The sequence below is a fragment of the Miniopterus natalensis genome, chromosome 15 (genome assembly GCF_054644295.1).
Source record: "Miniopterus natalensis isolate mMinNat1 chromosome 15, mMinNat1.hap1, whole genome shotgun sequence".
Taxonomy (NCBI): Eukaryota; Metazoa; Chordata; class Mammalia; order Chiroptera; family Miniopteridae; genus Miniopterus; species Miniopterus natalensis.
In genome coordinates, this window is record NC_142095.1 from 24,063,421 (window position 1) to 24,087,946 (window position 24,526).

At 39.7% G+C, this 24,526-nt stretch overlaps 1 protein-coding gene across 2 annotated transcripts in view; it reads right to left on the reverse strand.

Moving 5' to 3' along the window:
- RYK (receptor like tyrosine kinase) overlaps nucleotides 1-24,526 on the reverse strand; it is a 69,479-nt gene that overhangs the window by 39,720 nt on the left and 5,233 nt on the right. For both annotated transcript variants that reach the window (XM_087824941.1, XM_087824940.1), the window contains exons 2-3: nucleotides 9,207-9,328; nucleotides 463-562 (exon numbers count right to left, since the gene is read on the reverse strand). In XM_087824941.1, coding sequence (XP_087681067.1) covers nucleotides 463-562; nucleotides 9,207-9,328 — 222 coding nt within the window. The remainder of the gene's footprint in view (nucleotides 1-462; nucleotides 563-9,206; nucleotides 9,329-24,526) is intronic.

Below are 24,526 nucleotides of genomic sequence, written 5' to 3' on the forward strand. Positions count from 1 at the left end.
AGGGCAGGGATGTCAGAACTGCACATGGTGTGAAGCTGCTGGAACTCTGGGGCAACTACGGCATCAGGGCCAGACAGGCAGGTAGGGGCAGACGGCCAACACCAGCACACTGGCTGGAGAGTGTGGGATGTACTCAGTTGATGGAGGTAGGGGGCATAGGATGGGAATTACTCCAACAGGAACAAGACCAGGCACAGGGACCCATACAAAGGCCAGTGCCAGCAATGTAGAAAAAGAGGTAAGGAAGAGCTAAAACAGACAGTTCTAGAGGCGATGGAAAAGAGGGGATGGTTTAAAACACAGTACGAATAATCAACAGTTACAAAAATTACTTTTCAAAGTACTTATATATCTTATACCTATCAAGCAAGATGTACTACACACCAGTATAGCATATAAGCTGTTCTTTTTGAGACACGGGGGACACAGTTGAAAACAGTAGGTTAACTCTTTGAGACTCACCTGATAAAGTGCGTGGAACTTCCCCCTGAGCAGAAATGTTGACCTGGGGCATGTCCATTGCCACAAAGTTGTCTACTTGGAATCCCAGCTTATATTCAACCTGTAAATGGTGAAATAAACAAACTGGATCTGTGATATCAGAAAGTACAGTAATAACCTGACTTCACTGATTAGCTCATTAACTAATGAATACATGAGCCTTTCATATGTACAAATAATCTAGTATTAAAAAATCCAAATAGCCAGAGATAGTCCTAGGAATTTTCAATTGGATAAAAATTCAACCCTGTAAGCCACCCTCTACCTCATGTCCAGAAAAGTACCACTGCTCTCCTGTAAAATCTAGATTTCAGAAATCTTACTGAGACCTACATAGTCACTGACAAAGAAGCCTGGAAAGCCACTGAAAGGTGTAATTCACAGACCAAGACTAGCCACCAATGCCTTCTCTGGCTGATAAAAGCTAAGCTCTGATGGGCTCCACATGGCTGACAGACCCACTCCCACAAACAGATCCCAAGGCACGAATTTCTCACATAATATCTAAGCCACATTCTCTAGCCCAACTTTCAGCACTAAGAAAGTTCATCTACCTCTGGATCTGTTTCTCAAGTCATTCAGAATCCGGAAGGGAAAAGAGGTGACTAAAAAGATGTCACTTGCCCGGCGTTGCTCAGCAGCTGAGCATCAACCTATGATCCAGGAGATTGAGGTTCAAGTCCCAGTCAGGGCACATGCGCAGGTTGCAGGCTTGATCCCCAGCAGGGGCCGTGCAGGAGGCAGCCGATCAATGACTCTCTCATCATTGATGTTTCTATCTCTCCCTCTCTTTTTCCCTCTCCCTCCCTCTCTCTAAAATCAATAAAGATATATTTTAAAAAAAGAAGGAGATATCCCTGGAACACCACTATTATCTATCAATACCAGGCCCACTGGTATTTTTAGTGTAACTTAAAAGAACCAACCAGCATCAATAAATATACAGTCTTGCTGCTTAGAAAGATGTTCATGGAAGAAACAGCTCACACTGCAAAGCAACAACTAAAATTCAGAATGGCTGCCACCTTCAAGACCTTCAATACGGCCTAATATTTCACATTATTGTTTGTACTGCCCATGGGGTCTTGATAAGACTAGTACCTGCTCCCATTCAGTGGTCACAAGGGTGGCTTTGGTGGAGGGCTAGGACAGGTGGAAGCCAAGGGGCAGTGGGTTGGGAAAAGAGTGGCAGGAAAGATTTGAGAAGCTATTCTTTTAAGTTTTAAAAAAATCTTTCAATTATAGTTGACATACAATATTATGTTAGTTTCAGGTAAACAACACAGTGATTAGACATTTATATAACTTACAAAGTGATCACCCCAATAAGTCTAGTGCCCATTTGACATCATACATAGTTATTACAATGCTAATGCCTACATTCCCTAAGCTGTACTTTTAACTGGCAATTCGTAAGTCTTCTTTAACAAACTTAACTAGGAAGAAAGGAACCAGGCAGTAGTGGGAGAGGGGGAGTAGCAGATTCCAAAGCTTTTCTTTCTTCTTTTATCAATGGGAGATATTCAAATGTGTTTATATGTTAATAAAAAAAGTCAATGAAATGGGACATCTTAAAGATGAAAAGAAACTGGGAAAGAATATCATCCCAAACTAAGAGAAAGGACTGGCCTTGGGTATGGCTGGGAAGGGGGTGTTTAGCCATGGATAAGAAGGGCTTAATCCAATGAATTTAACTCCCTCTCTGGGTTTCTCCTTCCACACTCTACCTGAAAGTCCCTGAACGCTGCAGGTATATGCAAATGTTAAACTACAGCTCTGCAGTTATGACAGGTATACAAGCAATTGTTAATGGCTGTATTTGGTAAATGCAACGTTCACAACAAAGGAAATGTTCTTGCTGCTGCACATCAGTGACTTAGTGGTACCCTGGCTAGGAAGTGTTCACTCTCACCTTAGCAAACCACAATACTGTCACTGCCACCAGGGGGTGCTAGAGAGCTACAGTCCAGCAATCTTGGGCCAAGAACTAGCAGACTTTTCAGCAATTCTCACTGATTAACAGTAAGATAATTCATTGCCTGTATCCCTATATCCATGCTCTCTCTGAACAGGACCATACATGGAGAACAAGTGCACAAAATAAATTGGCAGTCAGCAAAAACTGGATTTGGAACCATTAGATTGTGTGATCCTTAGGTAAATTATTAACTTTTGTAAGTTCCAGTTGTAAAATGAAGATAACAGAACCCGTTTTGAAGATCAAATACGATAATTAATGCAGCACATCTGTCAGTCTGGCACAGGTCCCCCCTGATGAATGCAGATTCCAGTGGCATCAGCATTCATTCAAGTAGCTACCCTATTGCCCTGCTGCACTTCCCATAAGCACCAGCCTACTCCCAACCCTAGAGATCCTGACTGCAGCAGTGTTCCTGTGCTCTGCCAAGAACACTACTGTAGTCCTTCTGTTTTGTCCCCCAACCTGCGAACCCCACTATTCTAAACATCCTCCCACACTCTTAGCCTCTTCACAAATGTCTTTCCCACCTTGTTCCCCAGCCTGGCTTTCCTCAGAAGTCATGTCCTCCCTCGCTTATCATTCAGTTCCTGTAACACTTGACCCTCAAGGACTAAGGAGTACAGTCAGCATTCATTTAGGATCATTAGGTCTTTCTAGACATCCCTTCCTCATGCAAAATCACCTCCATTCTGGAGCTCACAATTCTACTCATAATAGCTCTTCTCATGCCATCTACAAAAACGACAGACACAGGTCTTTGCAGAAGTCTTGGCCCTTGGCTCAATTTGTCTCCTGCCATCTACCTGGTGGCTTCAATATTCAATATCCCTGCATACTAAAGAACTTGCTCCATAGCCAAAACCAATGCAAAATTCTTACTCTATCAAAGAATACATCACTACCTCTGATTCCTACAAAACCAGTTCTTTGTCTCCACCACTCTAATTCAGCCAACATCTATGAAGCGCATTTATAAGCAAGAGCTGTGTTCACAGCTGAGATGCAATAGCCAGTAAAGCTATTTCCCTCCTGTGTAGCCCAGCCAGTGACCTGGTTTCACTTTCCCACAGTCTGTGCACCAAAGAAGACAATGTTATCGACACAGTCATATCAACACCCTCAACTGGTTCACTTCCCTCCCCCTTAAAGAGCATCCCCAGCTCCTGACACTCCCCCCACTCACTCTACTCCTGCTGCCCAGCACTGCCAGAGATCACATACCAGGAGAGAAAGGTGCTCTCACACGATTTTGACCCCTAGGCTCAGGATAGGCCCTTAATCCTGCGTAGCTAGCTATCTTTCCTCACCAACCCTCTCTCCCTAATTTTCTCATTCCAAACCTCATAGGGCCTCACAGCTTCACCATCTGCTGCTCTGCCCGCTTCCTCACTCAACGTTCTTGTCCCCTTCGGTGAGTACACAGCAACATCCTTTCTGCCTTTCTTTTCAGCACGAGGAAAATCTTTCAGAACACCCATCGTTTGCACCCAGTCCCAAGGAAAGATCTATTCTCCTCTCCTAAAGATAAACCCTTCTTTCTAGTAAGCTGCGTTCTAGCCCACTGGGATCTCATACTATCAACTGGTCTTTCTCACTCTCTGTATCTTCAATCTCTCCCATATACCTAATTACCTACTAGACATGTCTACCTAATAATCTTCTTACAGCCTCAAATTTAACAGATTCAAAGCCAAACTTATTATGCTTCCCCACACTTACTTTCTCATTTATTGTCTGTTATTATAAGCAGAGGCACAGCTAACCAGGGACCAGGACCCCTAGGGAAGCAGAGAACATGGGGTCAGGGGCCCTAACTGTAGTGCTGAGGACAGGGAACAAGACGAGCATGATCACAGTTCATCAAAGCGTGGCAGGTGGGGAGAAGGGCAAGAGGGAGGGAAGTGAGCTTGTGCGTGGAGCTGGGTAGAGTGAGGGGCATGAGGAGAGGTGGCGAAGGGGCTCAGTAAGAGGTCTGAGAAGGACAACACTTTGGCCAGAACAGCAGCCTAGAGGAATAAGTTTGAAAGTGTGAAAGCCTGCCCTTTGCTGGCTCCCTTTTTGAGAGACTGTCAAAATATGTGAGGCACTCACAAGGCAGTTCTCTTCTCCCTCTGGAATCTTTAAGACATAAATTTTGAAACTGTAGTTTCTGGGGGTCAGAGAAGAAACTGCCCATTATTAAAGTCCCATTTTCTGTACTCTGGCATGGACCGATCTATATGGAATCTCACCTGCCAGCAATCCTTTGAAGAAACAGATCTGTTCTACAGCTAACACTTATAATCCACTGCAGCAAAGGAAATTTGAACAGCAGTTGTTTATCAGAAAAAAAAAGGAAGAGCCAAAAGACTTCAGAAAAGAAGCTGGAGAAAATATAAATATTTGAATAAGCTAAAAAATAAACATTTTTGGTCATCTTCTCTTACTTGGAAACAAACGGCAACTGCAAATAGGCAATTGATGAGTAAAGCCATTTCCTTCTGAAACACAGTACAGATTTAAAGTGAATACGCTCGCCTACAGCCAGACAGCCCTTTAATTTCTCTGAAAACATCACAAGTGCTGCCTTTCTCACGGAAACTCCACTCTGCAGGGGACACCACAGGCTGCTCCCGGGGCTGCTGCTAGAACTCTGGACAAGTTCCCTGCAGACCCTCCGGACAATGATGAAAAATTCCTGAAACCAGAGAACAGCTATGAGGTAGGGATGTGTCAGGGAGGTATTCTGCTACCCTTTGATATATTTTTGCCTTTCAGATAGCTAAAATATATATCGACACTTAACAAATGCAGTTTTTTTCTGGATATTGGAGAATGTTCTGGAGTACAGCAGAAACTAATTACTTGTTAAAACAACCCAGTAGCTTTTGATTTTTTTTTCCAAGTGTGTGGCCTTGTGAAAGAGAAGCAACATCAGAGTTCTCATCCCATCTGGAAATGCAATTAGCCAATGGTATTTATCCACCACTCACTACGGCAATGTGACACACACAGAATATAAGACACAGCTCCAGCCTCCAAGGAGACCACAGTCTGTTTGGCAGGACAAAACAGAGTTGTGTAAACACTGGAGAGCAGCACTATGAGCAAAAGCTTTGATGTGTGAAAACGAATGTTAAAATATCTACAATGTGAGCTGACATACCATGGAGCCTGGAGATCTTTGGAAGCAAATATTGCATCTTCCAGCACAGTCTTAAAAAGCAAGAACGGAGAGTTTCTGATAAAGTGTTAGAGCTTGGGAGCCATGGCCCTCCTTCTGAAAGTTCACGAACGCATCCCAGAGCCAGCACGATCAGGTGAAGAATCTTCTCCACGTCCCTCCTGCCCCCTTGCGTGACTTTGCCATTTCAAGTCAACTCTACCTCCTGCTTCCTCCCAAATATAGGTCTTGGTTTCCTCTTATAATAACTGATCAATAAACCAAAGTACAACCATATAATATCTGATACAATCATCTGAAGGAGAAAAATGTTCAACTCTATAAGCAATGAGAAACTTTATCAGGATACATTGAAAAATGTGCAGTATATTACTTGTTCACACACACAGGTGTTTATCCATGCACAGACCATCGCTAGAAGGGAAGGCTAGAATCAGATAACAGTGGTTGCCTCAGGGAAGGGCACTAGGTGGCTGGATTGCTTGGGGTGGTACTAGGAAGGTGAAAGAGACTTATTTTTCACTATATGCCCCTTAGGCCTTTTGAATTTTGTACCATGTGCATATATTGAATATTCAAAAGATTAATTTTTAAAATAAAAAACTTCAATTAATCAACTGAGCTAAAATCACCAGCAACTATGACCTAAAACTAGAATTATGAGCTGCAATGGTAGCTGAAGCCTGAAACTAGATTCACACACACATATTCCTAAGTTTTTTACTACAAAACCTTTTAAGATACAAGATGATTACTTTCTTCTAAATTCCCATACCTGTTATAGATGTGCTTGTAAAATTATTTTAGCTATACAGTCAATCTATGAATTCCATTTATTTTTCCAGATTTACAACTTTATTCTGAGTAAAATACCTGAAAAAGCCCACATGTGCAACTGGTGTCAAATGTACCCAGTCTATGTTTTCATGCTCCTAGAAACAGGAAATTCACAGCTCCTGAAGCGGCACAGTACAACTTTGAAAAGCTCTACTGTTCACAAGTTCCCCCGTTTGATGAACTGTGTGCCCTGTCGCTTCTGCTGGCATCTCTTCTGCAGTCAGGTAAGGAACACCTGTACCTATGTACCAGGTGCTATAACAGGCACAAGGGACAGAGAGAAAGATGAAAGCGGTTCCCACCCTTGGGATGCTGAGCATCTAAGAGGGATGCAGAGAAGAAAATCACTACTACAGTATTCTTAGAGCGTGATGAGGGCTATGAGGGAAGAAAGAGCAATGCACTGTGGGTACAGAAAAGGGCACTGAAACAGCCAAGGAAAGGTGATACCAGGTCCGATTTTATGAGATAAACAGGAGTTAATGAGATAAAGGATAAGAAAGTACATTTCGAACGGACCAAATAGCAGCAATGTAACAGACCACAGGGCATTCAAGAAATTGCTAGAAAGACAAAATGGCACTAAATAATTAGCAGGAGAGGATACAAAGAGAAAGGCAGGGACAAGATCATGAGGGCATCCTAAGAAATCAGAACTTTATTCTGGTGGCAACTGAGAACCTTGAGCGGCTTTGTGCTGGGTGCAGTTTCCTTGAAGAGTTTAGGTGCACGCTCATTGAAACTGACGTATTTCACATTAAAATGTCTCAGGTGAACCTCTTCTGAATTATCTGTGTCAATTCTGCCACTTCAGCACGTCCAGGTTACCATGTACTAAATGGTTTCACATGAACTTTTCTCCTTCACCTCTGTTTTTGCATTTTTCACCCAAAGAGATCTATCCACTGCTAAAAGAGCACCCCCATATTAGAATACCCTAAGGTAACAACACTGGACAGCTGGGGTGCTCCAGGTAGCAAGACACACATGCTTTACCCAAGATCCAACCTAGCTCAACTTTAATCACAACATTCCTGCTGCTACATTTAATACATGTATTTGTATGTGTGTATAGTATTTCTATAACGTATGCATGAGTATATATAATATGAATATGTACATATTTATATAATCATTTTTACTTGTACTTAAAATATTTAGTGGTAGGGAGTGACTAAAACAAACAAGCACCCTTTACTCACTTTGTAAGGAATGCTGGTTCATTGGTACCATCTTAGGAGAGGGAAGGGAAAAACAATTTGACATTGTCAATCAAAATTTTAAACATACACACTATTCAATCCAATCATTTCACTTCTTAGTGATAATTTTTTATTCAGAAATAACGTCACAAGTGCACAAAAGTTTCTGAACAAAGATGTTCTTAATGTGTACACATACACACATATACACACATACATGTACACATTCACACACACATTCTTCCCTTCTTTCTATATTCATCGGTAACAAAGGTAGAAACAGCAACAAAAGATGAACTACCAGGTGTTTTCACCATCCCGTTACCATGGACTCTGTCTGCCAAATGAAGTAAAGGAAACTATTTGTAGGAGTGAAAGGAAGCACTGTTTGAAATAGTAAAATGCTATTAAAAATCCATGTGTCAATGAGGCACCTAAATAGCCATACATCATACTTCCATACAATATCATATTACAGAGCCACTAAAGAGAATGAGTTAAATCTATAAGTAGAGAAATGGAAAGACGCCAAGATATAGTACTAGGTAGGGGGAAAATACTGTACAACACATGTGTCATAAAATCCCCTTTTTGTTTAAAAAGGGGGAAAAAAGAGCCTTGAAGTACACTAAACTATAAACAATGATTACTTCTGGGTATAGATCTACAAAGTCTTAAAAGTTCTTAAAATAAATCTATAATATTTGAATTTTCCCAATAACCATTATTGCTTTACAAGTAGAAATAAAAACCTGTATTAAAGTGGTCAAATTTAAACGACTTTGCAAAAATACAGGACAGACATCACTTTACAATACTTTTAAAAAACACTCTACAATAGGTATTACTCGCTTTTAGTAGCAAAATTATTTTTATTTCCCAAATAAAATCCTACTCGGAAGCCTATATATAAAGCTGAATGGAGGTGGTGGGCTCTACACTCAGCCTCCCACTCTTTGACCTATGAGAAAACTTGTGTTCAAGGAGGCCAGACAGTCCAAGGAAATGTGAAAAGAATTCAGCAACAAGTAAATCAGGCAAGAGGTTCCTTATGGTTAAAGCTTAGCCACAGCACACATGGGGGCCTGAGTCAGCTGTACCTCACTTTCACCATTTCTCCATAAATGGGAGAATTATATCCATTATATCAAACATGTCTAAAATGCCTATCTCACCAATTCTCCCACCCTCCACTCATATCATTTCATCATAACAGCACAGTCATTAGCAGGTCCAAATGTCCCCTCTTCAAGCAAGACCTCCATCCCTGTTTGAAAAGCCTGAAAGGATGTAAGTGTTCTGTCATAAGCCAGGCATATAGGTGATGGCTTCCTTCATTTTAAAAATGAAAGTCTAGAGAAATAAACTAAAGATTTAAAAAAAAAAAAATCTGAAAGGATCCAGTACTGCTATAGCCCTCCAGCCACTGACCCTTCGCATAGGTGGCAGCCCACCCCTCAGACACGGCCCTTGCCTCAGCCTCTGGGCCTGGGTGGGCCTCTTTGGTTGACCACTCTCTTACCTTGGACTTCGCATGCCAAGTGAAGTGCAGGAAATTTGTCTCACTGGGTACTAACAGGTTAAAGGACAGAGCGTAGTGACTAATAAGGTCATTTCTCACATAATAAAGTTCTGCATCGAGACCTAGAAAAAAAAATAGAGAAAAGAGAATTAAACTCCTAAAATACTCTCACAAAATCATTAACCATCAGTGTTTCAAGTACAAATCGTGGAGTGAAAATAAAAATTGATGTACAAATGTACATAATAAATGTCTCCCATTGTGCTGCCTTAAGAAGCAAGGACACTAGGTTTCATCGACACCCACAAAGATGAAGAAACTGAGGTTCAAAACAATTAACACGTCGCTGACTGGCTATTTCAAGCCAGAACTCGCCTGTGCAGCAAGGTGTTTAAAATTACTTAAATTAATGTAAGTGCAGGCACGAGTTACCTTGTGACAGGTCAGCAACGTCCAGACACGGAAACACATGTATACTCATGACTGGTGGTAGCTGGCCGGCTACACACAGGGTGCTGCAACCAGAACTCTGGTAGTCACCCTGTCTTCTGGGGGCCAATGTGACACTCTTCCTTTTACACACAGTGCTTCTCAGTAACACCTACAAACAAAAGCCCCTTCTCCCCGCAAAACTGATGTGAATTTAGGAAGAGTGTCAAATGGAAGGAAGAAAGGTACCTGGGTGAAAACACTAGTGTGAGCCAAGGCCTCAAGCCCTCAGCCAGAGCCAACCTCTGCCTGCTGCTTGCTCCATCAGCATGCCGCCTGGCTGCTCTGCTGGCACTGACCACAGCACACGCACAACACCTGTTGCACAAACACGCGTCCTCTCCCCTACCTGGACTACAAGGTGAAGCAAACCACGTTTCCCCTTGTATTCTCACACAGTGTTCTGCACAAAGTAGATGCTCAGTAAATACTTATTAAACAACAAGTAAGTACTGCAGATAAAGGAGAAATGATCGGGACACCTAAGAGATGCTAGGGGAGTAACTCTGAAATTCCACTCATTCCCACACCACCTTCTTAACCAGGAACCCATCCAACCTCCAACACATACCATGTTCTCCAATTTTGCCATACACCTTCATCCTATGTGTATTTAACATTTTTCTTTAAAACTGATTCAATTTTTAAAACAAAAATTTTAAAGGCAAAATTTCATCACTATCTTGAGTAGAAAATCAGTAATTACTATGAAAAAAAATACAAGGTAACCCCCCAAAAATCAATTAAAAGGAAAATAAAACAATGTTAATAAAGTAGAGCTAAATACTGCTGTCCATCAAGAAAGTGAGTCTGAGCCCTTACAAAAAGGGAGGGGGAGTATTAGCAAGTGTTTGAGAGAGGTAAAGAATCAAACAGAGCCCAAGCCGGGTGTGGCTCAACAGTGAAGCGTTGACCTAGAATCCAGGAGATCACAGTTCGATTCCTGGTTGGGGCACATGCCCAGTTTGCATGCAGGAGGCAGCCGATCAATGACGACTCTCTTATCAATGTTTCTATCTCTCTCTCTTCCTCTCTCTGAAATCAATAAAAGATATATATTTTTTTAAAAAATCAAACAGAGACTTTCTCCATGATAATCTAAAAGAATAAAAGCGTAACTTTTTCTCAGTGATTTACTGATGTTTAAAGTTGTGTTCAGGTGTCCCTCTAGTAATCCATGACACATGTATTCCACATGCTGGAGGGGAAAAGGTACAGGGGAGACCAACGGAAATGTAAATTTTGTATTTTCTGGGCCTATACATGGATCTCATACCTCCCGGCATGCAGAGGACTCAAGATGGGATCTCACATCTAAGAATGCAGATATAGAAACAACTGCTATAGACACTTCTCCTATAAAATTAGTTGTCTTATTTCTGAACTAAATCTAATACAATCATCAGTTCAGAAATAAGCTCTGAGGCTTCCATAGGGAAAAGTTGCTGCACTGGCTGGGTAGCACTGCTTTATTGATCCTAGAGTGGGTATCAAATGCAATGGAGGTTAGAGGTCTTCTGCAAAAGGCATTCCCTGCGGGCAGGACCGGAAGTACTAGCAAACATCTGGAGGCAGGGTTGGTGGTGCTGGAGAAAGGGGGGAAAGGAGGAGAAAGAAGGTAATAGATGGGAGAAATGAGGAAAAGCAGTAAGAAAACTGGGAACAAAGAAAACGTCAGCAATCACAGTAACTGTAAATAGCATAAACTTGCAAGGTTGAAAAAAAAGAAAAACAAAAAAGTAGAAGAGGCATTAACATGAGACAAACTAGAACTCAAGGTAAAATATTTTACATTAATAAGTCCATTAATTAATACAGAATTTCTTAATAAGAAAAATTTCTCATTAATAAAAAACATAAGATATAGTAGTGCAACTAAGAAAAGTTTCAAATATAGAAAGTGAAAACTGATAGGGGGGAAAAATCAAGAAGAAATAAATAAATCCACAATAGTTGAAAATTAACATGCTCTCAGAATACAAAAGATCAAAACATAAAAATTTAGTGTGAATATAGAATTTGAACAATATAATTGTGGAACATGAAACAAGGGGGGCAGTTTAATCATGAATTAGACCATACACATTAAAAACAACTGATTCTAACTAGAAATATTACAGGCCACCTTCTCTGATCAAATACCATAATAAAGAAATTAACTGTAAGATAGTATAAAGCCAAAAGATGATTATTTGAAAAGATTAATGAAATAGTTAAACCCTTTGCAAGACTGATTAAGAAAAAAAGAGAAAATATAAATTACCAATATTAAGAATGAAGAGGGAACATCACTATAAATCCTACAGATGTTAAAAAGATAAAATTATAAACTTTATGACAATAAATTCAATAACATATAAAATAGAAAAATCCTTGAAAAACAAAATTTACCAGAACTGACAAAGAATTAAAAATCCAAATAATTAAAAACCTTTCTTCAAAGTTCCAGGTTCAGATAAATTCTATATTTAAGAAAGATATAATACCAATCTTACATAAACTCTTTCAGGAAATAGTTAAAGAAAATACTTCCTGATTTTATGGGGCCAGCATCACACTGATATTAAAACCCAAACGAAAACATTATAAGAAAGAAATTATAGACTGACATGTCTCATGAACATAGGTACAAACATTCTCCATAAAACATTAGCAAACTGAATCCAGCTACATATATAAAGTATAATACATCATGATCAAGTGTATATGAAAGGTTAACCTTTAAAAATCAATATAATTCACCATGTTAACAGAAAAAAACAAAAACATATAATCTCAATAGATGCAGAAAAAGCATTTGGTAAAATTCACAGCCTATTCATGGTAAAAAACTGTTAGCAAATGAGGATAAGATAAACTTGCTCAGTCTGGTAAAGAACATCTACTAAAACCCTAACATCATAATGAATGTTGAATTATTAAAGTCTTACTTCTAAGATCAGAAACAAGGTGAGGATGTCCACTTACATCACTTCTATTCAACCTTATATTGGAGGTCCTTGTTAATATATTATGACAAGACAAAAAGCATAAATGTTGGGAAGGATGAATTAAAACTTGTTATTCAGAGAGGATAGGACTTATGTGTGTAGAAAACACTATGGAATCTACTAAATTTTATCAAAACCAATTCCTGAATTTAGCAGTTTCAGAATATAAGGCCACTATTTAAAAAAACAATTGTATTTCCATACATTCTCAACAACTGCGAAATAAAATTTACAATTCAATACCATAACATCAAAAAACACCCATACCTAGAAATAAATCTAACTAAAAATACGTAAGGCCTCTATGCTGAAAACTACAAAACCTGGCTAAGAAAAATTAGAGAAGACCTAAGTAATTGGAGAGATTCCATTCTCTTAGATAAGCCTGAATATTATGATGTCAAGTCTCTCAAATTGATCTGCAGATTTAAAGTAATCCTAATAAAAATCCCAACAGACTTTTTTTGAAGAAACAAATTATTTCTAAAATGAAATTTAAATGCTAAAACAATCTTGAAAAACAAAGGACAATGTTGGAAGATTCACATTACCTGATTTCACAACATAATGAAAAGCCACAGCCACCAAAACAGGGTGGAAAAAAGAGTCAATAACAGTTTTTACCTCTCCGTTCTAATTTTAAAAGCCTGCATACCATAGAATTTACTAGCACTCACAAAAAAAGTTTTAGAAAAAACTAATTAACCTTAAGTAATCAACAACTTCCAAATTTAAACTTCAAACATCTTTCACAGGGAAATAAAGAACTCTGGTCCTAATAAATAGCAGTTTATAATATTATTACTGGTAATAATAACAACAATGTGTAAATATTGAAGCTTTCCATAGTTCAAAGTATCAAGAACATCTACGGATTTGTAAATTCAACTCCTTTAAACAGCAAGGTTAAAAAGTAGAAAAGAAAGAAAGAACAAAAGGCAATCACATCCTCAAGCCATTCACACGGTCATTTAATAATTTGTGGTTTAATTTCTACTTGAAATTCTCCAAATTACCTCTCATGAGACTTAGGGATACGGCCAATTTCCTTTCCAACATCCTGGGGACATCTGTTCTCCCCAAACTGCTCAAGGTCTCTCCTGTTCTACCAACTCAAACTCTAGATAGAAACCATGGCTCCTAACTAGTAAACATTCTCTTGGAACACACGTGAGCAGCTTCACAACGTTCTAATTGACGGCTGGGCAAAGACTGGAATCTGTAACTTTCCCAACCTTCTAAAACCTACTAGGACTTCAATTTTGCTGGCGCGCTTACTACCTATCCATCCATCCATAACCCCTTCTCATCAATGACCCTTTCGTATACTGTCATCCCCTAATGCCTCTGTGACTTCCACAACCTCCTCACCTTCTTGAAGCACAGCTGGCCCCGTAGAGCCCTAAGGAACCATTCTCCCGCCCTCAGTGGGCACTGCCCTGGATCCCTGTGACCACTTCAGGTGATTACTTGAGTATGCTTATCAAAAGTCCTGTTTCCATTTAGGCACACACCATCAAACTATGCCACCTCCTATCCTCCCCATTCCCTGAGGACTCTGGGACTAGTTTATAAGGTGTCTACACATCCTTCTGCTGTGACTTATCATGGCAGGCTCCAATGTCTGTGAGACCGCCCCACTCTCAACCTGTCCTTCAATGGTCCTTTTATTCTTTAACTCCAACCTTCATCCAAATCAAAGTAATCCATTTCTATGGACAGTAGCAATATGTAAATTGCTCCACCTCCAAAATCTTGCACTGTATATCTCAACAGCTAGTAGCTCCTTAGCGCCTTCCCTTTGTTGTTACAATAGCTGTTCTCTAGGCTCATATCTCCAGTGCCCATAATCCTCTCGTTTCTCCCATTCTACTACACCAATCTTTTCTCATTCTCTTCTTACCGACCTCAATACCAATTACTTCAATTACTTACTTATCAGGACTTTCAACTTTTTCCCACCAGCCTATGTTGGATATGCACACGCCACCGAAAAAACACCCAATCTTGAATTGGCTGGACTCCCCTCCTCCCTGTTTTCTCTGGTGTTATAACTGAATGCTGCATAATTCTGGATGAAGCCATCCCCACAAAAGAGAGTAACTACCAAAACATAACTACTATCCTCAAATAAATTAATGTCCATAAGCTGCTGACAGTTTGGAGCCCTGTAACCCACCAACATAAATTGAAAATGTGAAATTCACTACTCTAGATTGAGGTATTGACCTTGCAATGCAATCGCTAAACAGAGCTGCTGTTTTCTCTTTTCTTTTTTTATTTTTTAAGATTTCATTTGAGCTAAACTGATGATACACCTGGAAGCAAGATAGCAACATACTGAGAAAAATGCTTCCCAAGTTGCTGTTTTCTGACTACAGATTTTGAAAACATTTGTTTTGAAATAGATACTCTTTATTAACTGAGGTCATTAATTCCTAATTGGAAAGGGTCTGGATTTTTTCAAAGAAACCATTAAAATGAGATTCAAAGTTTTGCTTATCAAATTAGCACATATAGTCTGTTTTGTCATAAGACAGGTTCCTGTAACACCAATTAGCTTATAGGTGGTTAGTAAATAAAATAACAGTGCCCATAATAACATAAAAATTGTGTTGGTTCCCAACGGAATTTTCGCAGGCAAGGGAAACTGGAAAAGCAGGTAAAAAATTACAACTTTCAGTCCAGCCAGGCATAGCTTGGTGGTTGAGCATAGACCTAGCATCCAGATCTTGGTTGGATTCCCGGTTGGGGCACGTGCCCAGGTTGTGGGCTCGATCCCTAGTCAGAGCCATGCAGGAGGCAGCCAATCAATGACTACTCTCTAATCACTGATGTTTCTATCTCTCTCCCTCTCCCTCTCCTTTCCTCTCTCTGAAATCAATAAAGATATATTTAAAAAAAAAAAAAAAGAATTACAACTTTCAGTGGGAAAGGAAAAGACCCTTACTCAGCTCAGCTATGACCGGGCAGGAGGCCTCTCAGCCCTATTTTAAGAAAACTAAAAATGAGCACCTAAACCCAGAGCTCCTTCCTCAGAGGAGCACTGCCGGCCTCGGCATGGGACCTGGATCTCAGCAAGCTGTACTTCCTCTTGTACTCACTGGCTTAGAAAGCTACTTTTCAGCTGCACTATCTAAAGACCATGCAAGCCAGCAATTTCCATCCTATTATGTTTTAATATCTTTAACTCTCCTCTGAGGCAGCCTCAGCCATCATGAGTGGTTTGACTGGGCTGTCCAAGTTATCTCATAAGGTATCAATTATGCTTTTGTTAGTACTTGGTTTGAAAATTGCAGAGGTCTTGAGTGGTTTGCCCTTAACCTTACTTTTCCCATAAAGCCTGTTATTTTTAGTGAATAGGCCATCTTAAAGGTGTTTTGTTTTTGTTTTTTTTAAGGAATGTATTTGATGTTGTAACAGGAACACTTATATTCTTTAAATATAATACTAAATGTTAGGCAGGGTATGGCAAGCAAGCAGTTTGTGAGTATATATCAAAGTTTTATAAATATTTATGCTCTTTGATCCAGTAATTCCACTTCTAAAAATCCATCCTAAGGAAATCAAATATAGACACAAATCTTATGTAAAAAGATATTAATCAAAGTAATATTTAAAATTAAAGAATATAAATGACTGGTAATAGAACACTGATTAATAAACTATACTGTATCCATAACAGACAATAGGTTTCACAGTTTCTCTTTCTTTGGAGAAGAGATGGTACTCCAAGCCACCACACCCCTTCGATCAAATCTCTCCCCGTTCATCTATGTGACATATTGAGCTTCCCCTAGGAAAACAGGTTTTAAGGACCAAAAAACACTGAAAAAGACTAGGAAGCCATGAACAGGACTGTTACAAATAAATTTTAATGAACTGGGTTTTGCTTAGAATGTAACATTAAATAAAAACAGGTAAGATACAAACTATATACAGCAAATTTTAAATAATGTCTGGCACCTAGAACAGTGAATTAAAGTTAAAAGTATACATATATGTACAATGTGTGTGCTTCATTTCTCAAAAAAGAAAGGAAACATAAAAATATACATATATATTAACAGTGGTTGATTATCAATGGTGAATTATGGGTTATTTTTTATTGCAAGCTTTTGTTTTTTTTCCTTCTCTTAAATTTTCTATGAAAGCTAAGTTAACTAAAAAAAAAAAACAGTTCAAAAATGTTTCAAGAAATACACATATGGCTGCAGCAATTCACTAAACAAAAATCCAATTACTGCCTAAAATAATACATAAAGGCCAGTGGGCACTAGAGAGAAAACCCTCAAACAACAAAACCCAATAAAAACACACACACTAGTAATGATAAGTTACTAATGACTAAAACACTTTCCTCCAACGTTCCCTTAAAATACCCAAATATACTGAAAGGTAAAATTTGGAAAAGCACTATGAACTGAAAAGAGAAGCTCAGAGCTCCAAAAGAATTTCCATATGCAACACTGACAATAGGACTGAAATGAGAAGAAAATTCTTGGACTCCCCACGCTCACTGTCTAAATGAGAACAACATGGGGAAGATCTGAGTAAATGGGAAGACTTCCCATCTTTGTGGACTGGAAGACTTCCTATTATTAAGGTGGCAATACTACCAAAAGGGATCTAGCAGTACAATCCCTATCAAAATTCTAAGCATCTTTTTTTTGCAGAGATGAAAAAACAAATTCTCAAATTAATATGGAATTGCAAGTGGCTGCCAAGAGGGAATCTTGAAAAAGAACACAGCTGAAGGATTCACACTTCCCCATTTCAAAACTCACCACAAAGCCACAGAAAACAAAACAGTGTGGTGCCAACATAACTACGGACATGTAGGCCAAGTCCAGAAATAAACCTATATATTTGTAGCCAAATAGATTTTGGGCAAGGGTGCCAAGACCATTCCATGGGGAAAGAATAGCCTCTTCAACAAATGGTGCTGGAAGAAGTAGATATCCACAGGCAAAATAAAGAAATTAGGAATTACCACATGACCCACAATTCCACTCCTAAGTATATATCCAAAATTGAAAACAGGTACTCAATCAAGTACCTTTATACACGTGTTCATGGCAGCATTATTCATAATAGTGAAAACGTGGAACTAATGTCCACCGAGAGATGAATGAATAAACTGTGGTGTATATATATAGAATGAAGTATTATTCAGCCATTAAAAAGAATGAAGCACAGATACATGCTACAATGTGGATGAACCTCCAAAACATTATGCTAAAGAAAAGCCAGACACAAAAGGTCTCACACTGTATGATTCCATTTAAGTGAAATATCCAGAACAGCTAAATCCATAAAGATAGAACGCAAATCGGTCATTGCCAGGGACTGGGAGGACAAGAAACTGCTTAATGGGTAAGGAGTTTTACTTTTAGCAATGGAAACGTCTAGGAACTAGACAGAGGTGGTGGTGGTGGTGCAACTACACGTACACGATTGTTCCCTTTGAAATGGTTAATTTTGTTACTAGAATTTCACTTCCACAAATTATTTTTAAAAAAGAAAAGAAAAAGAGCTGGCCCCTGAGCCATAAACGGGAAGGGAGTGTAGTAAAACTAGCTTCCAGTGACGTGAAAGGATTATGAGGAAACTATCGCTTAAAAGAGAAAATCAGGTTTCAGTTAGACTGAAGAGATAAAGCAGCATTATGAAGAGAGTCCAAGGAACCCTCAAAACAGAACTGGAGCTCCCGAGATAAAGGAAGGCCAGCAGAAAAGAGGGCAGAGCAGGTGAGGTAGAGCGGGGAGAGGGGGAAAGAGGCTCTGCTGGAAGGCAGACAGGAACAAGAGTGGACAGCTGTGGCCGGAAGACATACCATTTTGTTATTAGAAAGCACAGAACTTTTCTCTTTTAATCTAATTGTTCAATTACCGTCATCAGACTGCCAATTCCAGCAAAGCAGGAACGCTTCTCTCTTGTTAGAAGATATGACATTTGTTCATAATTTCAAACACCCAAAATCCAAGCTGAAAAACCAAAGTTATTCCTGCAAAACTCAACACCCATTAAGAAAAATGATTTTTTTCCCCTAGACAATCTTAAATTCAAACTTAATTCAGGCCTGTATTCTACATGATCTGGCCTGTTTAGCTCATGTTCAAATAACTTAATAGTTCAAAGTTTTTTTCAAATGTTTTTAAAAGTTAACTACCGATTTCCCAAAGCTACAACAATGGTTGTTTAGTGTCAATGAGCAAACCATCTCTCTTTATAAAAAGAGCCGCCTTTACAGCACTTAACGAAATACACTCCAGGGAGTCGTCCACTGTCTGTCTGTCTTCCCCAATACCTCACAAGCAGGGTTCAGTCTTAGCACTGGTAGCTACTCAAATGTTAGATGCATGAATGGCTGGCTGTTGATAAAAATCAACTACATCAAAGATGGATTTTGATGAATTGGATAAAAAGCTATTTTTTTTTTAAGTCAGTAATCAGTTAAGGCAAGAAAATAAAAGTGATGTCATAGAAAGGGAACTAAAGCAGTTTTTGCTAATAACTAGCTGAGTGACTTTTGGCAAGCAATTATTTAACCACCTTCTCCAGGCATCAATTTTCTCAACTATAAAACAAGGGAGGTAAACCAGATGATGCTAATGTCCCTCCTCAGCCACAGAATCCTATTATTCTATGATATCATCCATGGTTTCCAAATGTCAGCCAAAACCCTATTATTCTATGATATCACCCACAGTTTCCAAATGCTAGTCAAACTCGAGTAAAAAAATTTATTTAGTCAAGATAATCTTCTAGGTTCTGAGGACAGTGTGGTATATGAGCCAGAGGGAAAAAGCCAAAATCACTTAATACGTATGAAATCATTAAATACTATGTATTTTAACTGACACTAGAAGATAATAAAAATGGGGCTCTTATTTCAAATTTTCCTAGTTTATAGAAACTAACAAGCTGAAATAGATATAATAATTTGTCCATCAGAATCTAATAAATCTATAGTTAAATTATACCAAGAAAATTAGCTGAGACCTAATGTTTAACTACATCATAAGACAGGGAATTTACAAATGTCAGACTGTAGGAAAGGGCATTTCTTCACAACTAAAAAAAAAAGCACATAAATAAATCGTCAATCACCACAGCTGTTTAAACAATAATATGTTAAATAAGATTTTCTGTGTAATCCTCTCTCCATTCAGCATTTGCCTCCTATCTTTCCTGTGCAACCTAAAGCATCTTGATAGAGCGAGGTTGAGATGTACACAGAGTGTAAAAAGAATTAAAGTGTCTAAGAGAAAAAAGATATGTATAATTAACAACAGAAGACAAGGTAAATAGGCCACCGCCCTCCATGCCCTTCCTCCAGGATGCCTCCATATCTCCTACCTAAGACTGGCCTCCTCAAAGGAAAGCCAAGAGGACCCATCCCCTTTCAGTCCCAGAGAGGCAGCTAGGGAGTCAGCTTCAAGGAAGGGAATCTCCTGACCCTCCCAAGGAAAAGCCAGGCATTTGCAATCACTGAGCACCTTCCTTTACTTTGCCATTTCAGGAAGAAAACACGATCTGAGGTCAAAATCAACGTCCACTTAAAAACAACCCACTAACTGGCAACTGCACTAACAAACCAAGCTACAGAGTGCAAAGATCCACTTAGTAAGCATCTCCCTACCCCTAGGCTCTAGAGATTACATTTCAGGTTCCTGAAAATGGAAGTCCAAAGCTGTCCACCACCAATGCTGTGCTCAGGTTTGTCTCTCTAATACCTGTGTTGGTATCAGCTTTGGGAGAAGTTATGTGAAATCAGAGGGGAAGTATGGTCACTTTTGACTTCAAATGGATGACTCAGATGATGTGCTGTCACCTCCCCCATCTGAAAATACTACGGCAGATTGAGAAGAAATTAGAGAGCTGGACACTAACATACAAGATCAGGGAATAAGATTTCACCTCCAATTAATATAGTTGTCACTTTTTTTAATCCATAAAAGAATTCCCCTACTGATGTGATCTGACCTACAACTGGGGGGATGTTGAAGGTGATTCCCAAATCCTATTCAAGTTTAATAAGGAACAAAAACATAACCCATGATCTCCAGCGCTGTAACATAAAATAGGCAGCTGCCACGCCGTTGGTCAAGGAATCCCAGGATGAAATACAGAATGTAACAGACACCCCCTTCCAGAACCAGCTTTTGTGGGACTCAGATGCACCCATAAGCTTTCATCACGGGTTCCTGGCACAGTATACAAAACTGATTATGTGTGGGTATCCATGCCTTTGTCTAGTGAAAGTCCCCAAGGCTTTCACCAAAAAAGGCTGACAGCCACTGACATTTCTCTTGCCAGCAACTTCCTAGCTAAAAAATTGAACTGCTTTTGCTCTAAACCTAATGATAATATCTCACTGCAATCATCTGGATTCTCTGCAAGGACATTACTACACAGCCATTACCACAAGCAAATAATAAACACCACCAATGAATTTTACAACTCTAAAAGTTGTGACAGGCACCAAAAAAAAAAAAAAAAAAAAGAGGTGCAAAATTACATGTAAGTTTCCTTTAATCTAAAGTGCACCATTATTTTTTGTGCCACTAATAATGAAAAACAAACTGTCAATTACTGATGACTCTCCACTGACTGTAAAATGGTTCCAATTTCAGAGACGTTCAAATGTAGAAAAACTATACATCTTATAATCAATGAAACATGGCATTCAAAAGGTTCATTAGCTGTGGCCCATCTCAGATCTGCTAAACAAACTGCTCAGAGCAGGTCCAGGAATCTGTGTTTGTTTACATCCCTCAGATGATTCTGGTCAGATAAAGACTAAACTGCTAACCTTCAGAGGCAGCACAGGAGAGGAAGCATGTACACTGGAGTCACAGAGCCCCAGACATCTCTGTGACCTCCAGCAAATTCTGTAATTTCCCAGAGCCTCAGTTTTATCTGTAAAAAATGTCAATGCCACCTACTCCCTACGGTTGATAAAATAAGAGAACACGTGAAGTACTTGCCACCTAGCAAGAGGTGCACTAAAACACATGTATTTATACAAGAACGTATTTATTTATGAACAAGACATAACATATTTGTCTTACAAATAAGAATGGGACCTATGAAGTCAGTTTTCAGAAATATTCTACCACACAGCACTGTCACTTGCTGGGCACAGTAAAAAGAATCTTTCAATAAGTATTTATTATGTAACTCAGCAATACCCATGTGTTTTTGTTTGTTTGTTTTGTTTTTGGCACATCACATTTTAAGAGGCCTTACATAAAGGCAAGCTGTTTAATAACATTTTGATTAGAAATATTATACTTGATGTACATCGATAAGGATAACACAAAAAAAGCATACTTTTAAGTGTGATATAATTTCAGAGTAGCTAATGGCTCTGTTTCATGTCCAAGTTTTTGTTTCATTTAGTTTTAGTTTGTATAGCTGGTGAGTTTTTTCTGAACACTGGCATAACTGCATTAAAACCCCAGATGTAATGCTGTAGAACTTCTCAGTTCATGGTGCTCAAAAAATACCTCCATGTTTTCATTTGTTTCTAAAGTGACCCTTAAAATCCAAACAGTATTTTAGGCAGCACCTTCAAAACTGACTAGTCAACTCAGGATGTGACTCATAGGGGACAGGTTTAGCTATAATTGGATAGAGTTCTCCCACATGTGTAGCACGAAGAAGGAAAAAATAACTCAGAACCCACAATTGCACAATGTCTCACTCAGCCTTGCTCCCCCAATGAAGAACACATGGATTCAAACTGATGCTGCGTCAATGCCACCAATCCCACCCAGAACGCCCAGGGTGAAGAGTTTGCTGCAGGGTGCTGACCCACTGCCACCAGCACCCCAGGGTTTCAGCAGTGGTAGGTTATGCTGGACACATCAGCAGAGAGGACACCCTCACCGCCCTCCCCCACCAGCCTCAGCACTTGGCCTGAGGTTGAAGAGGAAAGAAAGATGCTGGGAGAAGAGGAATACATGGCTCATCTCATTTTTCTTTCCCTCAACCACTTCCCAAAAGAAGAGTCCTTCCATTCAGCTGCCCAAATCTGAAACCCTGGGTTCCTCTGTGACTCCTCCCTTTTCTTTAACCCTCAAGTCTCCACTAAGTCTCCTGCAAACTCCCTGTAAATTCCTCACAAATCCATCTCACCCCTTCAACTGCCCTAGTTGATCCCTCTTATCACAAGGCTGGCTCTGTCCCAGTTTCCAGATCCAGCTTTTCAGTCTAAAAGCCACCATTCTCACTGGGGCTAAAACTATCTTTTCTATAACTCAGTCCTCTCCTTTTCTAAATTCTTCAACAGCTCTTCATTGCCTAGAAGATTAAACTCAAATTCCTAATCCAATCTCAGCCTACCTCCCAGCTTTATATTCTACCACTCCCTGAACGTTGCCAATTTTTCTCACCTTAGCCACAATACATGTTTCGCACTCCTTGATTCACACACATCTGCTTCCACAGGACTATGGCTTTGGTCATACTATTTTCTCTGCCTGGCATGGACTGTTTCTTTTTTCTGCCTATCAAACTCATCCTTCAAGATGAAACTCAAATGCCTCCTCTCCTGGAACACCTTTCTCTAAGCCTCTCTCCCCTCCCTGCTTCTAGTCAAAAGTCATCACTCCTACAATAACTTAACTTATATCAATCAGCAATATAACTCTTATCTCAATGTTATAATTGTAGATATCTAAGTAGATATTCTAAGTTCCTCAAGAAAAGTTTAATAACTTTGAATCACTATTTCTACCAAAATATAGGCTTCAAAATTTTTTACTGGACTGATTTGGGGAGCAATAATCTCAACAAGTACTGACCTAATTTTAAATAAGATGTGCACAATGAATGCTTAACTCTTCCAGGGGGTATTTATTTTAACCGAGAAGCAAGTCGTCCAAAGTGAATTTCTAATTGGTGGGGGGAGGCAGAGTCTATTTTTAGAAGTCCCACCCTGGCCGGTGTGGTTCAGTTGGTTGAGCAGTGTCCCATGCAATGGAGGGGTCACCCCTTCAATTCCCCATCAGGGCACATACTTGATCCCAAGTAGGGAGTATGCAGAAGGCAGTCAATAGAGGTTACTTTCTCTCCCTCTCCCTTCCTCTCTCTCTAAAAATCAGTAAGAAAAAAAAAAAGTCCGACTAACCCTTACACATTCCCTATCACAGAAGTGGGGAATGTCTGGCCCACGGGCCGGCCGTATATGGCCCTCGAAATCATTTGGTCTGGCCCTGCCAAGGCAATGGCAGGCGGGACTTGAAATTCAATAAATTTAGGAGGTTTCTTCATAGCTAATTTTTAAATTGATAATTTTGTATGGCCCGTGAGTTATGTTATAAATGTCCAAATGGCCTTGGCAGAAAAAAAGGTTCCCCACCCCTGCCCCATCACCACCAACACTGCTGCCATGACCAGCTTATACCATTCCCCCTGCCCCCCCGCATTTTTTCCCCTAACCCCTAGCACTGCCCCAGCCACATACCACTTTCACAAGCTCTGGACTTCAGGAACCTCAATTAGATAGAGAACACGGGAGGATGCAGATAAGGACCCAGACCACAGCAAGCACACGTGGCAGCAGGCGTGCAGATTCTACTCCCTGAGTATTCTGGTTAATTGCTCCTCCAGAGCTGACAAAGACGCAGTATGGATTCTGGACTCAGGCAGGACTGAGTCAAGACCTGACTCTCCTCACTACCCAAAGGGCCCAGAATCAGAGTCCTCATCAGTAAAATGAGGAAATGGATGCCTATAACGTAGCTTATTAAAAAGAGTAAAGGAGAGCAATGAAGCAGGGCCTGGGGAGACAGGGATGCCACATCTGATGAAAAGCCCCTGAGGTTCTGG